The sequence below is a fragment of the Marmota monax genome, unplaced genomic scaffold (genome assembly GCF_021218885.2).
Source record: "Marmota monax isolate L192 unplaced genomic scaffold, Marmota_monax_Labrador192_F-V1.1 WCK01_AAM20220418_F8-fsc00012, whole genome shotgun sequence".
Classification (NCBI taxonomy): Eukaryota; Metazoa; Chordata; class Mammalia; order Rodentia; family Sciuridae; genus Marmota; species Marmota monax.
The window spans coordinates 33,959,748-33,974,282 of record NW_026695227.1 but is presented as its reverse complement, the minus strand read 5'-3'; the positions used below and the strand labels follow the sequence as shown (position 1 = coordinate 33,974,282).

Below are 14,535 nucleotides of genomic sequence, written 5' to 3'. Positions count from 1 at the left end.
TAAAAATCTGGAAAGCTCACTTTATTCTTTTTCCTGTGCACATCTACCACTATTCACTGGTCAGAACTGCTGTGAACCAGATGCCACAGAATAATCCCAGATTCAGCAAGTGGGAAAGGTAGTCATGAGGCAGCCCAAATAGGCACATGATCACATTTATGTTTACATGAACATAGATTTCACATAAACTGCTCATTTATACATGAGAACTAAGATAAAACTAAGGATTCCTGGAATCAAGGCCTTAATGAATACTGAAGTGACAGGCCCTCAGCTGAGGCCACAGGGGAGAATGGCAGGGGTAGGAGTGGAGGTACAGTCTTCTGGGCAGAGAGGTAGGCAGCTGTGTGTATAATTCTCTTGGAAGGGGTAGGCCTCCTGAGGATGAGCCAGGACAGCCAGGCGCTGCTGTACACACTCAGCTGTCAGTCGTGCTTCTGGATCAGCATCCCAGCAGTCTTCCAAGAGCTCCCTTAGTCCACCAGGGTCCTCGGAGGAATGACAGGGAAGCAGGCTTGACCCTGGGATCTTGAGTAGACCCCAAGGTTAAAAGGCATCTTCCATCTTCAATGTCTACTACTCCTGTTTTTGTCTGTGTTTTGTTGTTGTTTCACTGGGCACTTTACCACCGAACTACACCCCCAGCCCTTTTTACATATCTATTTATTTTGAGACAGGGTCTCACTAAATTGCCAAGATGGTCCTCAAACTTGTAACCCTTCTCCCTTAGCCTTCTAAGTTGCTAGGATTACAGGAGTGCACCACTGCACCAGCCACACCTATTTTCTGTTTCTTTCCTTTCCTTTTTTTTTTTTTTTTGCAGTGCTAGGGATTGAACCCAGGGTTTTGAACATGCTAAGCATGTGATCTATTACTGAGCTATCTAGAACTGACTTTTATTGGGTTGCATCAGAAATACAGATGTATGAGACACAACAAGAAGTCACTGGTTAGATTTTGGGTTCCAACATACCAGGGGAGGCACCATCTTGGAAGCAGAGCCCAGAAAAGAAGCAAAGTCAGGGATGATCTGCTGAAATGAGGAACAGGGCTAATTGATGGTGGAGAATACAGAGAGACTTGAGCAGGAAAGTTGTGGATGGAATGGGGTGTATGAGACTTAGGGTGAAAGAGGGTCAACTGAGGACCTCTTCAGTTTTTCTAGTTTCAGAGGAACATGAACCAGGGAGTGGTGAGAGATGAGAGGAGGCAGGAATAGATAGACTGGTCCTGGAAGAGAAGTCCTTGAAGCCCATACCCAGTCCCCAGCTGGCTAGAAGTGGCCTCTTACTGTAACAAAGGATATCCAGGTAGATGGGATATAAGGGCGCCTCCTCTCCTCTACTACCAAGGCCCATAGCTCACAGGTGGTGGGAGTGCTGCCCAATTCTGCCTCATAGGCCAGTTGGAAAGGTGATGGTCTGCCATCTGGGGGAAGGTACAAGGAATAGATGTCAGCTTGCCCTGAGGTGCCTCCCATGTAGTGAAGGCAGGGAAAGAAGGTCACAGCTTTCTGGAACCAAGTCAGTAAGCCTAGAAGGGGTGAGTGGGGCACCAGGAGTAAAAAATTTACCAGGGCTCAAATCGGGGCAGCGGCTCATGATCTCCCATAGGAGCAGAGCCAGAGAGTAAACATCTGCTCGCCGAAGGGCTGTGCCCCAATCCTGGAGGTCCAGAGTCTTGTCCAAGAGTTCTGGCGCCATGTACCTTTGGGTGCCAGCCTGGAGAGCAAGGTGTGGAGGGCCAAGAATCATCTCTGTGGCAACCCTCATTGCATCCCTAATTCATGCAACATAATGCCCCCCACCATAGACTCAGCAATGTCCCTACCACCTCAGGCACTGCTGCATTAGCACTACTGCCATAGTGATAGTCACAATGCTACCACCATCATCCTGTCCCTTACCCTTACCCATAGTACTCACCTCCATGATGGTAGCTGGGCCTTGGGATTGAGAAGGAGCCCAGGCAGGGGACCCACTGAAACCAGGGAGCACCAAGGCTAGGCCTAGATCTCCAATTGCACATGACCTGTCTTCCCGAATGAGCACATTCTGGCTGCTCAGATCTCGGTGGGCAATACCTGGTTTATACTGGCCTGTGAGAAAATCCAAGGTTGAAGAGATATGGGTCTTCCTTACTCTTTTGACCCAATCTTTCCCTTCCAAGCTAAGGGAGAATTGGACACAGTAGTGTGGTTCCTGACTCCCTTGGCAGCCGGTTCACCCACCATCCTGCCAGCGTTCCTCATGCAGAAATGCCAGGCCCCGGGCCAGGGAGAGTGCCATCCGCAAGGAACTTCCCCAGTCACTGGTGTGCTGGGTCAAGTAGTGGCACAGAGAGCCCTGAGGAAAACAGAGAGAAGAGGGGTGACTGACTGATAAATCACAGAGAGTAGGGATCAGTTGACAGATCTCTTTCCAAACCTGCCCTGCAGACAGACACCCTGACAGGTCCAGACCAAAACAACAACAGGCAGTGGAGGAGTAAGAATGAGCATCAGTGAGACTGATGTGAAAAATAGTAACTCCAGTAGTTGGGACTGTAGTTCAGTGGCAGAGCGCTTGCTTTGCATGTGTGAGGCACTGGGTTCTATCCTCAGCACCACATAAAAATAAACAAATAAAATAAAGGCATTCTGTCCATCCACAACTACAGAAAGGAAGGAAGGAAGGAACTTCAAGTCAACATAACTGAGTGCATATTGTGGCCCAGGCCATGTGCACTGGCCTCTGAAATCTTCATGATGACCTTACAAGGGAAGTATTCTGATCACCTCTATTTTACAGAGGAAGAGCTTAGAGGAAGTTAAGTAAACTTGCTTAAGGTCAGTTGGTGACAAGTGGGGCACAGATCCAAGCAGTCTGACTCACGAATCACCCACTATTAACCACCACCTTATGCCAACTCAGAGAACTTGATACAAAGAGAAGAGGAAAGTTATTCAGGGGCCTCTCTCATGAACTACCTTGCTTGAAGTGTCAGGTCTCTGTAGACATGGATAGGTAGACCTGGTGGATAGGAGCAGCAGATAAGGAACTGGAGGCAAAGGAGCAATAGAGCCCCCCATTCAACAAACATTTTTTTTTTAATTTTTTAATATTTATTTTGTAGTTTTCAGTGGATACAACATCTTTGTTTGTATGTGGTGCTGAGGATCAAACCCGGGCCACACGCATGCCAGGCGAGCGTGCTACCGCTTGAGCCACATCCCCAGCCCCCAACAAACATTTTTGAGCACCTTTGGTATACCAGCAACTGTATTGAGACACCAAGGTAGCTCAGGGACAGGTGAGACATAATGATAACATATAAGCATAGAATGCAATAAATACCACAATGGGGGGGAAAAAGTGCCGTAGATGTGAAGCAAAACCCACTAACTATCTAGGGGAAGTCAGACACAGTTAAAGGAACAAAAAGTGATTTTTGAGCAGGGTCAGGAGGAACATGGTCAAAGGGGGGACTTTCCAGAATTCAAGATCTCAGAGATAGAGGAGCTGTAGGGGCTGATAAAATCCAGGGAAGGACTACTGCATTTGGGCACCAAAACAGGTTGAAGAGGTTGAACTACAAGAGGAAAAGGACTTGGATAATGGAGCTCTTACACACAGGTGGAAGAGTCCTGCTTTTGGGGTGAACAGGAGAAAAGCAACTCTAGAGTCACACCGATCCTGGGAAAATGACTTTCTTTCCTGAGCCTCTGTGGATAGTAATTCCTACCTCATAGCATATGAATATTAAGTATGAAAATGTGTCTAAAGTGCTTAATACAATGCCTATTAGATGGGAAATGCTATAGAAACCAAAAAAAACAATCCCAACCTTTAGTAGACAGACAAGGCCCAGTGTGCTCTGGCCTCTGCCTACTTCCCCCTCTTTATCCTGCAACTCATTGTTCTTCACCTCAGGGCCCTCCCTTTTAGATTTTAGTACATTTGACATATGACACTTATACCTCCAGTCTTTTTATCCACCCCCACCCCCACCATACTGGGGATTGAACCCAGGGGCACTTTACCACTTTGCTATAGCCCCAGCCCTTTTTATTTTTTATTTTAAGACAGGGTCTTGCTAAATTGCCCAGGCTGGCCTTCAATTTGTAATCCCCCTGCTTCAGTTTCCCAACTGGCTGGGATTACAAGTTTTTGCCACTGTATTGGGTGAGCTATTTCTTTAACAATGGTTTTCTTTTTTTCTTTTTTTAAAAAGAGAGAGAGAGAGAGAATTTTAATATTTATTTTTTAGTTTTCGGCGGACACAACATCTTTGTTTGTATGTGGTGCTGAGGACTGAACCTGGGCTGCACGCATGCCAGGCGAGCGCGCTACCACTTGAGCCACATCCCCAGCCCGACAATGGTTTTCTTTAAGGTTGGGAATATTAACTGTTTGGTTTCTCCCTTCCCTTATCTATATTTTAAGGGTTAAAAATATTAACATGAGCCAGGTGGATGGTATACACCTGCAGTCCCAGCTACTTGGGCAATGAGGCAGGAAAATCACTGTGCCCAAGAGTTCAGGGCCAGCCTGGGGAACATAGGGAGAGAGCCCATCTCAAAAAAAAAAAAAAAAAAAAGTGTGCATTACTTGTGTAATAAAAAAGAAAAAGACAAGCCACACATGGTGGTGTATGACTGTAATCCCAGTGAAGGCTGAGGCAGGAGGATCGCAAGTTTGAGGCAAGCCTCTTCAATTTAGCAAGACCCTAATCAACTTAATGAGACCCTGTCTCAAAATAAAAAAATAAAAAGGTTTGGGGATATGGCTCAGTGGTAAAGCACTGTTCAATCCTCAGTTAAAAAAAAAAATTGCTTTAAGGAAGAGAAAATCTAAAGCAGAAGAATAAGTGTATATAGCCAGCCCCCTGCCATGCAACCTCCCCCAACTCCCACACACATACACACACACACACACACACTCCTTAGTCCTCACCTTGGGATGCAATTCCAGTATCAGCAGGGGCCCAGAGGGCAGGGAGCCAGGGCCCCCCTGGCCAGCAGTAATAAAGCGGACAATGTGGTCATGCTGTAGGCCTGGCAGCTCATAAACTGCTCTTTCGGCTCGGAACTGGGCCACAGCCCTTGGAGGGAAGGCCTTGATGGCTACCAGCTCGCCTTGCAGCCTCCCGGCCCACATCACTGCGTGACTTCCTTCTTGGATTACCTAGTGGGAACACTGTGCTGGGTGCAGGCCTCCGAACTAACACCAGGGCCAGATTTTCTCCCCAGTATAACCTCCTGGAATGCCCAGAGGAGCCCTTCCTCCCTCCAGGGGGCACCTGGGAGAAGCACAGCTCTGGCAGCACCGGCAGCTCCGGCAGCTCCGGCAGCTCCTCACTCCAGTCCCTGCCTGAGTTTGGCTCTGGCTGTGGCCCACCTTGCACTCTGTAGGCTTTTCGCTGCAGCAGGGCTGGTTGCAGAGAAGAACCTGAAGGTCAGGGTGTATAGGCATGGGGACAAGGGAAGGGGACTTTGCAGGAAGGGAGTTGTCTATGGAGGTCATGAAAGACAGTGTATAGAGATCTCAGGAATGTGGGGTCAGTGGTGACAAGAGACTCAGAGCTTGAGGGCAGTATCTTGGTCATAAGGGAGAGATGGGGCAAATTAGTACCCAAGATGATGCTGCTCAGTAGAAGCAGGAGGAGGAGAAGCAGCCCCAACAGCACCAATGCCATCCAGATGGACTCGCCTGGTCATTAAGACAAGAACAGAGGTGGGTGAACATTGCCCCAAACTGCTCTCTGCACCTCTCCCCTGCTCAGAGAGCTTGCTTCTCAACCCACCCCCATCCTAGTCACAAGCCCCCTTATCTCTCTGTCACCAGGGCAACCAGCTTCCCAAGGCCAGGAGGAGGAAAGCTTATGGAGGGGGTAGGGTGAGAACTAGACCTGGTTCTACCTCTCCTCCTTACCTGGGCCTCAGGATGGGGCTCTAGCCAGTAATTACCTGGGGTAGCCTGGGTACCTTGGGGGTCAGGAACCCCCAGGTTCCCTGGAGAAGGCAGATGGCTGTAATTGGCATTGCAAAAGTCAGTGCCACAGGAGCAGGTGAAGAGAGTGGAGCCAGGGCTGGGATGGGCTCGGGGACTCAGGTCACAGTGGAGGGATTCACAGCCTGGCTCATCACTGTCTCGGCATCCTGATGGGGTAGGATTAGGGGAAGAGTAGAATAGAAGGAACAAGGGAGAGGACAAAATGGGGTCTGGAATCAGAAAGGATAACTCCCTTCTCTGCGAGAAGCATCCTTCTATTTCACATAGGCTTTTCTTTTCCTCCACACATTTCCATCTCTCCCCTTCTCCCCCAGGACATTCCTGTCTCCCACCCTAACTATCACTTGCCATATACTTTGCCATTCACCTTGCATTTCCACCTGTGCCCGGCCTTGGGTCAGGTTCCAGATCCCAAAGCAGCAGTGACTGTAGAGGCAGCGAATAACCCTGGGAGGCCCTGGTCCTGCATCTAGCAGCTCCCCCAGTGTCTTTGTGCTTCCCCGCACTCCAGGGGCCTCAAAGAACACACAGGTCCTCCTGTTTGGTGGTGCTGAAACCCAGGGTGGGGAAAGGGAAGGATTCAAGAAGGGTGTGAATGTGGGGGCAAAAGGATAGACAAAACATGATTTTCATTTCCCAGGGTCAGTAAAGCCACAAGGGAAACCCAGGTCAGCAGAGGCCTGGAACCTGATGCCACCACAGGGACACATGACTACCCTTCACCCTCACTCATCCAGCTCACTCACCACTCTTCCAAAGTGATGGCTTCTGCTTCAAGAGTCCTTTTTGCTCACTGAGTGGGTGGAAAGATCCTGCCCCTCCCTATAAACACTCACCTTGTACAGCTGTAGGAAGCAATGCCCAAAGTCCCAATCTCCCCAGCATCTTGTTGAAGGATGGCAGCAGCAGGAGGAGGACAGCATAAGCCAGCACAGCTGCCCCAGAGCAAAGCTCCCTTCAGATACAGGGCACTATGGAGATTCCAAGCCTTGAGTCCCCAACTCCACCCCCTCTGTCCTATCCCAGTCTCTCTGTGGGGGAGAAGGCTGCTGTGGGGGAGAGAGTGGGTATGAGGAAAACAGGGAAAGAAAGGGAGGAGCAGAGAACCAATCTCATATCCTCCTCTCTTTAGCCACCTCCTCTTTTCTCTGAAGAGCAGGAGGAGGGGGATTTGGAGGCCCAGCTGAGAATCCAGTGATACCTAACTTCAAATCTCTGCCCTTTGCTGACCTTGGAAGAAGGTGCAGGATCCAGTCAGCCTTTCTCAGGCTAGAAACCAAAGCAAGGTCAAATACCTAGAGCCATTTAGCTTTGCCCAAGATCCCCTGTAACTCATGTATTCAGGGCTCAGATCTACAGCTTCCTGGGCAGAGGGAGGCCTCATACCCCATACTAGATTTTACCTCATTTTTCAAACTCAAGGGTCAAAAAGTACATAAAATTTCTCAGAGTTAAAAAAAAATGACACTGAAAATAGTTACAATGGTTAATTTTTTATGTGTATTTTACCATAATAATAAAACAGCTGGGGATATAACTTAGTAGTAGAGCACTTGCCTAGCATATGTGAGGTTGTGGGTTCGATCCCCAGCACTACAAAACAAAGAAAGAAACAAAAATCACATGGATTCACACACTGAGCAAATTACCATTATTGAAGCAATTACAACTTTTTATTGAGCACCTACTATGTGCTAGGGTAGTTGGGGCTATGCATTTTACAATCATCTAATTCCCCCGCTGAGATGTTTATTATATCTCCACTTTATAGACAAGAAAATTCAGTTTAGGTAAGTTGCCCAAGGTCAGTAGAAAACAGCAGAACTGTGATATGAACCTAGGTAATTCTGACTCAAAAGACCAGGCTCTATTCTTTGTATTATGTAATGCTGCCTGAAAACGAATACAAAATTCAGCAATGAAAAATTTTTCCATTAAATGCATATTTCAAAATTTGAATTTGGATTACTGAAAAAATATCCAGCATTATCTGCCAGCAGACCACTTACTAGAAGGTAGGTAGAGTACAGTTCAAACTATCACCACCAGAGGACAGCAGACATAGGACAAAGTCTGCGCTGGGGCAAGAAGGCAGAAAGTAACTTCTCTGACGATTAATATACACAGTACACCTCCTTTATGTATTAAGTTCTACGAATATAAAATATGAAGGGAGAATATAGGGTATGTAAAGAGCATGTCAGCAGGAGCTGGAAGAAGGTCAACGGCTTGTGTTGCAACAGACAGAAGCCCAACTCCACCAGATTCTTCCCCAAAGTATCCAGTCATAGGTAATTATTTCCACAACTATGAGCAGCTGGGTCCCATTAGATTTAGTCAGAGGGGATTGGTTCCCTATTTTTCAAGCTTTCTGCCCCCTAGTGGCTTCCTGGAAACGCTTGTCAGAATAAACTGGCTAGATGGGAAGGGGTGGGGTGGTGGTAAGTGTCTGAGTACTCTCTGAGCATGCTGAGGCCTTTCAGGAGGGGAGTAAAAAGCTCCAATAATTGTGTAATAGAAGCTGGTAGAATGACTAGGACTAGAGACAGCTACTCATCCTTTCTTGGGCCCTTCTAAGAGCCTGTGGGGCTGTGCCAGTGAGGTCCATGAAATGTTGTGCTTAGTTCCAGCTATCTTCCTTCAGCTGCTCCAAGATAAGTCTAAGGTGGGGGTGGGGGTGGGAGTTGAAGATCAAATAACTTCTTTTGTCTGGTATGTCTCAGGAGGCTGTCTCCTCCTAGTGAGAGCAGGGTAAGGTTGAGACAAAGAGGTAGTCTCCTCAGTGAAAGCTTTAAATAACTACTCCTAAGGAAGAAACAATTGACGGGAATTACACCTGCTCTGGGTAGTTAGGTTTTAAGAGTTGAGACAATAATAAAAAGTGTAATAATCTGCTAGGTGTAGTAACACATGCCTATAAGCCCAATCACTTGGGAGGCTAAGGCAGAAGGTATAACAAGTTTGAAGCTAGCCTGGACAACTTAGTGAGACGCTGTCGAAAAGTAAAAATTTATAAACAGAATGTGAATGTAGTTCAGTGGTTGAGTGCTTGCCTGGCATGAGCAAGGCCCTGGGTTCAATCCCTAGTACCACAATTAAAAAATAAAATAAAAGGGCTGGGAACGTACTCAGTTGTCAAATCCTTGCTTAGCACTCATGAGGTCCTACGTTCAATCATCAGGACTGTGGAAAAGAAAAAAAGAGGTGGGATGGTAGTGGTGGCAATAGTCTGTAACTGAGGAATTAGGAAGGTCCTAAAGGACTACCACATAAGAGTCAAGACTTTCTAGATTCCACCTAACTTTTTAAAACATATTTTTTTAAGTTTCAGATGGACACAATACCTTTATTTTATTTATGTGTTGCTGAGGATGGAACCCAGTGCCTCACATGTGCAAGTGCTCCACAACTGAGCTACAACTCCAGCCTCTACATAATGACTTTCATTAGGGCTCCCTGATTCAAGTCAGCAATGATCCAATAATTTACTTTTTTTTTTTTTTAGTTGTTGATAGACCTTTATTTTATTTATTTTTATGCGGTGCTGAGAATTGAACCCAGTGCCTCACACATGCTAGGCAAGTGTGCTTCCACTGACCCACACCCCCAGCCCCCCAATGATTTACCTTTGATCCTACTGACCACAAAGACAAAGTAAGCTGTTCCTTTATTTAATTCAGCAGGTAGCTATGGATTCCAGTCTAGAAAAGGTTTCTGTTAGGTGCTGGGCCTAATAATTTCAGACAGAAATTATTCCTGCCCTTCAGGAATTCATAGTCTAGAAAGTCAAGCAGCTATATCAATAAGAAGCCAGAAAATAATGTGTCACACTAGAGATATGCCCCAAAACTGTTTACAAGAAGAAAGATCAAGTAATTATGCCTAAGACATAGAAGATAAAGTAAGAAAGATGCCAAGAGGGTTTCAGAGAAAGGGACATTTAAATCATTTTAAAGGTCAACAAAGGGGTTGGGGGTATAGCTCAGTTGCTAGAGTGCTTGTCTCACAAGCCCAAGGCCCTGGGTTCAATCCCCAGCACCAAAAAAAAAAAAAAAAAAAAAGTCAACATAATGATTTTAAGAGAGTGGTTGTTTAAAGCAAAGAGCAGGAGTAAAGCTCTGGGGTTGCGACTCAGTGATAAGAGTGCTCACCTAGCACGTGTGAGGCACTGGGTTTGATCCTTACACCATATAAAAATGAAATAAAGGTATTGTGTCCACCTACGACTAAAAAAATTTTTTTAAAAAAGGTAGATATATAAACACAAAGCATGCTGGACATGGTGGTGCATCCCTGTAATCCCAGGAGGCTCAGACAGGAAGATCACAAGTTTGAGGCCAGTCTCAGCAACTTTCCCAGACCCTATCTTACAGGGCCAAGGATATAGTTCAGTGGTAAAGTGCCCCAAGTTAGATCCCTAGTGCCAAACATACACAAGCATATATATTTAGTGACAAGAAAGCAATGAGATTTGAGGCAGTAAATCAACAGAGATATACTGGGACCAAATTGGAAAGGTTTTCAATTTTATAACAAGGAGCTTAGACTTCTACTAAAAGCAAAGGATTTTAGGCAGGGGCCTTGTGGCAATGTGGAAGATGAATGACTGGGGCTTATGGAGATCAGTTATAAGACATAACCAGTAACCAGAGTGAGCACTGGCTGGGTACACCGGTGCACACCTGTAATCCCAGTTAGGCAGAATTAAATTCCAGGCCAATCTTGGCAATTTAGTGAGTATTTGTCTCAAGATAAAAAATAAAGGGCTGGGGATGTGGCTCAAGCAGTGGTGTGCTTGCCTGGCATGCATGCGGCCTGGGTTCGATCCTCAGCACCGCATACAAACAAAGATGTTGTGTCCGCCGAAAACTAAAAAATAAATATTAAAAAAAGATTCTCTCTCTCTAAAAAAATTAAATTAAATTAAATTAAAAAAATAAAGAAAGTTGGGATTGAAGCGATACGCAAACAAAACAAACATGAAACAACAAAAAACACTATATAGGTAAAATTGACAGGACTAGCAATTAAATGCATATGGGTAGACGAAAGGGAAAACTAAAAGATGATTCTGAAGTTTCAAGCATGAGTAATTAAGGGGCAGGTAATATTGTTAAGGGATATGCAGAATACAAAGGATTATTTCCCCTTCTAACACACCAAATTCATCTGCAGGATGTTTAGATAAAATTGTCCAATAAGTAGGTTTTCAGGTCAAGACAAAGTCAGGGCTTGAGATTTGGGAGTCGACAACATGTATGTTAAAACTAAAGAATGGATAAGACTTGGGCTTGGGTTGTGGTTCAGCAGTAGAGCATTCAGGTAGAGCGCTGCACTGCTCTACTGCATGTGAGGCCCTGGGTTCGATCCTCAGCACCACGTAAAAATAAACAAATAAAATAAAGGTTTTGTGTTCAACTACCAAAAAAAAAAAGTGGATAAGACTCTTTCAATGAGAAAGATAAAGGGGCTGAGGCTGTAGCTCAGTGGCAGAGTGCTGGCATAGCATGTGTGAAGCACTGGTTTCTTAGCACTGCATGAAAATAAACAAATAAAATAAAGGCATGCTGTCCGTACACAACTACAAAAAAAATTAAACAAAATAAAAAAGAAAGCACATAAGACAGGAAACATCAACATTTAAGGGACAGAGGCAGAAGTGACTATTAAAGAGACTAAAAAGAATATTCAGACATATTGAAAGAAAATCAAGAACAGTATCAGTGTCACACTCTATGTGACAAAAAGCTTTAAGGTGCAGTAGTCATAAAGAGGCTGATAATTGAAAGATCACTGGAGCTGCCATCAGGTCCTGATGTTAATGAGAAAGATTCTTGTTAAGTAACTGGTGCTAACAAAGTGGCCTAAGGATGAATAAAGAGGAAAATGAGTGTAAACTGATTTTGCTAACTGAAAAATAAAAGAACTAAATCAGTAGCTGGAAGAGTAAGCAGAAGTTTTTCAAAATGGAACATGCATAAGAGGATGACAAAAGGAGAAGGTATCATTGAAACAAAGAACAAAAAGTCAAAGAAATGAGGTTGACAGCACAAGTAGCAGGGCTGGTCTTGCAAAGGAAATATAACACTTCTCTACTAGGAAGAGAGAAAAAGGTTAACTTAGTGAAAATACAGATGTTTTTAATGAGAAGGATAGGAAAGTTTGAAGAAATGCTTCCATTTCCTCAATGAACTAAGAGGCAAATCATCTAATATAAATTAGGTCACAATCCAGAAACTAGCAATCAATAGTGTCTGTCTTACTTGCCAAACTATGAAATCCTTGATGACAGGGACCTCCTTAAGTTTTTTTTTTTAATACTTTTAACCTAACTTAGTACCTCACACATAGTAAAGGATCAATAGTTGTTTACTAAATGAATAGATAACACAACTCTCACCTAACTAAGGCTGCAAAACCAAACCCATAAATACACACTCCAAAACAGACAAGTATTAAAATGTCATATAAGGAAAGCAAATGGCTGGGTTTACCCACGGTTGAGTGCTGACAAAGAAGACACAAATAGTAGAATAAGCAAATTAACTGAGAATCCTGGTAAACAACAGTTTAACAATTGACCAAATATTTGTTAGGTAATATAACAACACATTTCTTAAAAAGTAAAACTAGAGCCTGATGGAAAATTGGGAAAGTTGTCAGAATAACTTCAATTCAGAAGGGGCCAGAGACCAGATTTAAATAATACAGGGTACAAGAAATGCAAAGTATATCAGGTCTAGATCTTGGTTTCCAAATGACATTCTCCAATACAAGGAACCTTAGAGGATTAGGGGATCAGAAGGCAGGGGCAGGAAAAATACAAGATAAGCCTGAAGCATCTTATGTATCTGAAAGCAATAAAGGGGCAGGCAATGTGGCATACACCTGTAATCTCAACAACTCTGTAGGCTGAGGCATGAGAATCCCAAATTCAAAGCCAGCCTCAGCAACTTAGTGAGGCCCTGTCTCTAAATAAAATATAAAAAAGGGTTGAGGATGAGACTTAGTGGTTAAGTGCCCCTGGGTTCAATCCCTGGTACAAAAAAATAAAAAGGAAAGGGGATGTAGCTCAGAGGTAAAACAACCTTCAATTCAATCCCCAGTGCCCCCCGCAAAAAAAAAAGCAATAAAATTCAAAAAAACAAATTGTGTACAAAAAAATATGATCAACATGAATTCCCAGGGGCCAAAGTTGGGTTAATTGAGAAATTAAGTTATGTAGTATTAAATTATAATCCAAGTATAAGATAAATATACATGAATCCACACTAATATAAATGATGGTCTAATAAAAGAAGATGAAAATTCCTTACAGAATTCCAAATAACAGATACAGATAATGCCCCCTCTGAGGTAAAGCTTAATTTCCACCAACCCATTGAAGTTGGGCTAGTATTAGTGATTCACTTACAAAGAGTAGGCAGAGAAAAAAGTTAACTTTATCATGCAGAAATCTGGCAAATATTAACATTGGTAATGTTACTTGCATACCATAGACACTATCATTGTGTTATGAGAATGGTATTTTACCTGTGGTATTCATTCAAAAACCATAAGCTGGGGCTGGGATTGTGGCTCAGTGGTAGAGCACTTGCCTAGCACATGTGAAACACTAGGTTTAATCCTCAGCACCACATAAAAAAAAGCTATTGTGTCCATCAACAACTAAAACAAACAAACAAAACCCCATAAGCTAACAATGAGCAAAACATCAGACAAACCCAGATTGGGGGCTACATATAGGCTATCTGGCCAATATTCCTCAAGATATTTATTATGAAAAACAAGGAAAGACTGTCACAGAGGATACAAAGGATATGTGATAAGTAAATGCAATGTGTTATCCTAGAATGGATCCTGGAACAGAAAGAGGATATCAGTGGAAAAACTAATGAAACCCATAGTAAGAAGTTCAGTTCACATAATGTATCAATGTTAGCGTCCAAGTTTTGACAACATACCATGGTAAAATATCAGGAGGAAGAAAACTGGGTAAGGGTAAAACTCTGTACTCCCTTTGCAACTTTTCTATATTTTTGTTATTCTTTCCAATACTGAGGATTTAACCCAGGGACATTTTACCACTGAGCTACAACCCCAGTGCTTTTTATTGAGATAGGGTCTCACTAAATTGCTGAGGCTAGCCTGGAACTTGCAATCTTTCTGCCTCAGTCTCCTCAGCTGCTGGGATTATTGGTGTGCACCACATTCTGTAAACCTAAAATTACCCCTTTCCCAATGAAAAGAAAATTGTTCCAAAATAAAGACCATATTTAAAAAAAAAAAAAAAAAAAGAGGAGGAGGAAGAGTTGGGGCTGCCCCTGTTTCTTTTGGCTCGCCTTGTTTTCCTTTTTTGCTTTTTGGAGTACTGGGATCAAACCCAGGACTTGGCACAGGTGTTAGGCAAGGGCTCTACAACTGAAATATACTCCCAGCCCTTGGTTCTCCACTCTTCTGGGAAGTTGTGGAACAGTGACCTGATCATGAAACTTTACCTGGGATTGAAGTAGGGTAAACTTCACTAATTAACACATTCAGG

The 14,535-nt window shown here is 43.9% G+C and overlaps 1 protein-coding gene across 1 annotated transcript; it reads right to left on the bottom strand.

Moving 5' to 3' along the window:
- Positions 1-6,604, bottom strand: Amhr2 (anti-Mullerian hormone receptor type 2; the record flags this gene model as incomplete). Its single annotated transcript, XM_058576337.1, is given in 11 exon segments — positions 1-282; positions 285-489; positions 1,292-1,428; positions 1,574-1,721; positions 1,926-2,098; positions 2,231-2,345; positions 4,935-5,165; positions 5,281-5,411; positions 5,613-5,690; positions 5,948-6,139; positions 6,361-6,604. Coding segments are annotated over 11 exon segments (1,716 nt in total), but the record flags the coding sequence as incomplete, so codon positions are not given.
- Positions 6,605-14,535: the final 7,931 nt, after the last annotated feature.